At 38.4% G+C, this 2,298-nt stretch overlaps 1 protein-coding gene across 2 annotated transcripts; it reads left to right on the top strand.

The window, feature by feature from the left end:
- On the top strand, positions 64 to 1,962 carry LOC107624808 (hydroquinone glucosyltransferase-like). 2 transcript variants are annotated; one of them, XM_021115366.1, is made up of 2 exons: positions 64 to 1,454; positions 1,510 to 1,962. In XM_021115366.1, the coding sequence occupies exons 1-2, from the start codon at positions 294 to 296 to the stop codon at positions 1,570 to 1,572; spliced, it is 1,224 nt and encodes a 407-aa protein (XP_020971025.1). In that variant the 5' UTR covers positions 64 to 293; the 3' UTR covers positions 1,573 to 1,962. The 2 variants fall into 2 exon arrangements, with proteins under 2 accessions (XP_020971025.1, XP_016182751.1); XM_016327265.2 differs by having other exon boundaries at positions 72 to 1,948.

Raw genomic sequence — 2,298 nt, forward strand, 5'->3', positions numbered from 1 at the left:
GATGAGTAAATAATAACAAAAAGGTAGAAACTCAGGTGCAGTCGACTTCACGTAAAGTTGATATGTAAAGTTGATATCTAAGAGTTGTTAGATGAAAACTCATATATCAACTTTAAGTCGACTTGACTTGAATTTTCACCTAACAAAAAATAATAAACATTTTTTCTATTTTAACTCTCACTTTCCTATTTTACCTATGATCCTCGCGCCTGAACTTCTCTAACACCCAGACAAATCACAACCGCTTCTTATAATTTATATGTGCGGCGCATATAAATGCGAGTTCCATCAATATGGAGTTGGAGATGGAGATGAAGAAGAAAACATGCATTGCTATGGTTCCATGCCCAGGACATGGCCATCTCATACCACTTCTTGAGTTTGCAAAGCGTTTTCTTCTTCATCACAGAGATGATTTCCATGTCACCTTCCTTATTCCCACTCTTGGTCCTCCTTCTCCTTCCACCATCGCCATCATCAACACTCTCCCTTCAAACATTGACTTCACTTTTCTCCCTCCGGTCAACATTCAAGACCTTCATCTTCAGACCGACCACCCCGTTCCCCAGATGATCCTTACCGTTCGCCACACTCTTCCCTCTCTCAAAGACGCATTAGCTTCATTGAGTTCTCGAACTAACCTTGTTGCTTTAGTTCTTGACGCGTTCTCCCTCGAAGCACTTCATCTCGCTAAAGAGTTCAACGTCTCTTCCTACCTTGCATTTGCCTCTGGCGCTGCAACACTCTCCTTCGTTCTTTCCTTTCCAAAGTTTGATGAAAGCTTCTCCTCCGAATTTGAATCCGAACCCGAGTTTCTTGACTTGGAACGAAGAGTGGCTGTTCCTGGTTGTGATTATGCTTCTTTTAAGGTGAAGGACCTTCCAGATCCGCTTCTGTTTTGTCGATCAGGTGAAATCTACACACTATTTCTCAGTGTGTGCCAGAAAGCCTCTTTGGTTGATAGAATCATAGTGAATACCTTCAATGATTTAGAACCAGAGGCCTTGCGAGCTTTACACAACGGTTCTTCTTCTTGTTCTGTTTATGCGGTTGGACCCATCGTTGCTCAACCTAATCAAAACCAAGATGAAAAGATTCATGAATGTGTTGCATGGTTGAACCATCAGCCATTGAAATCTGTGTTGTATATATGTTTCGGAAGTGGTGGAACACTCTCTCAGGAGCAAGTGAATGAGATAGCATTCGGATTGGAATTGAGTGGACACAAATTTTTGTGGGTAGTGAGAGTCCCAAACAAGATTCCGAATTCCGGTTATGTTATTGGACAAAAGGAGGATCCAATTCAATACTTGCCACCGGGTTTTGTGGAGAGAACCAAAGAACAAGGCCTAGTGGTTCCATCATGGGCACCACAAATTGAGATCCTTGCTCATGGCTCCACTGGTGGGTTCTTGAGTCATTGTGGTTGGAACTCAACGCTTGAGAGCATTGTTCATGGTGTTCCCATGATTGCATGGCCATTGTTTGCTGAGCAGAGAATGAATGCAATTCTGCTCACGGATGTGCTCAGAGTTGCAGCGAGGCCACAGGGTGAAGAGGATGGGGTTGTGAACAGAGAAGAAATTGCCAAAGTTGTGAAGAGAATCATGGACCACGGTAATGAAGAAGGGTTGGAAATGAGAAAGAGGATTCAAGAGTTGAGTTATGCTGCTGCTGCTGCACTCAGTGAAAATGGCTCTTCTACCAAGGCACTCTCGAGTCTTGCACATGAATTGCTGAACAAGAACGTTTAACTGTTTAAGTGCCAAAGTTTCATGCATGTTGACAAAAAAATAGTTGCTTCATCAGATGTGGTAACAAATAAAGCTTATTGATATAATTTTTGTTCTTTGTATATTATCAATAATGTTGAGTCAAATAGCTAAGTTATTAGGAATGAGTTTTTTTTGTTCTTTAAAAAAAATAATATTACAATTATGCGTGGGTAGATTTGATGTGAAATTGATAGTTGAGAGCAATTAGATAATAATTTAATTAAATTTATCAAATTATTTATCAATTTTTAACTATTAACTTTACATAAAATTAACCCGAATTTTCATTAATTAGTATATATAAATAAAAAAAACTTTTAAAATTGGTGAAATTTAATTTTACAATGAATAATATTTGGGAGATAATAACCCAAATTAACCCTACCTTATTAGAATAATTGGTGGGGATCATCATAACCTTGTTAAGATAATTTATAGTGATCAAATCTAAGATTTATCATTTACCTTCTTATTTATATCACTATATGAGAACAAAAGTGAAATCCTTCTGATATACAATATC

Source organism: Arachis ipaensis, chromosome B02 (assembly GCF_000816755.2).
Source record: "Arachis ipaensis cultivar K30076 chromosome B02, Araip1.1, whole genome shotgun sequence".
NCBI lineage: Eukaryota > Viridiplantae > Streptophyta > Magnoliopsida > Fabales > Fabaceae > Arachis > Arachis ipaensis.

Coding starts and splice junctions, on each gene's coding strand:
- LOC107624808 (XM_016327265.2), top strand. CDS start 294: ATGGAGTTGGAGATGGAGATGAAGAAGAAAACATGCATTGCTATGGTT.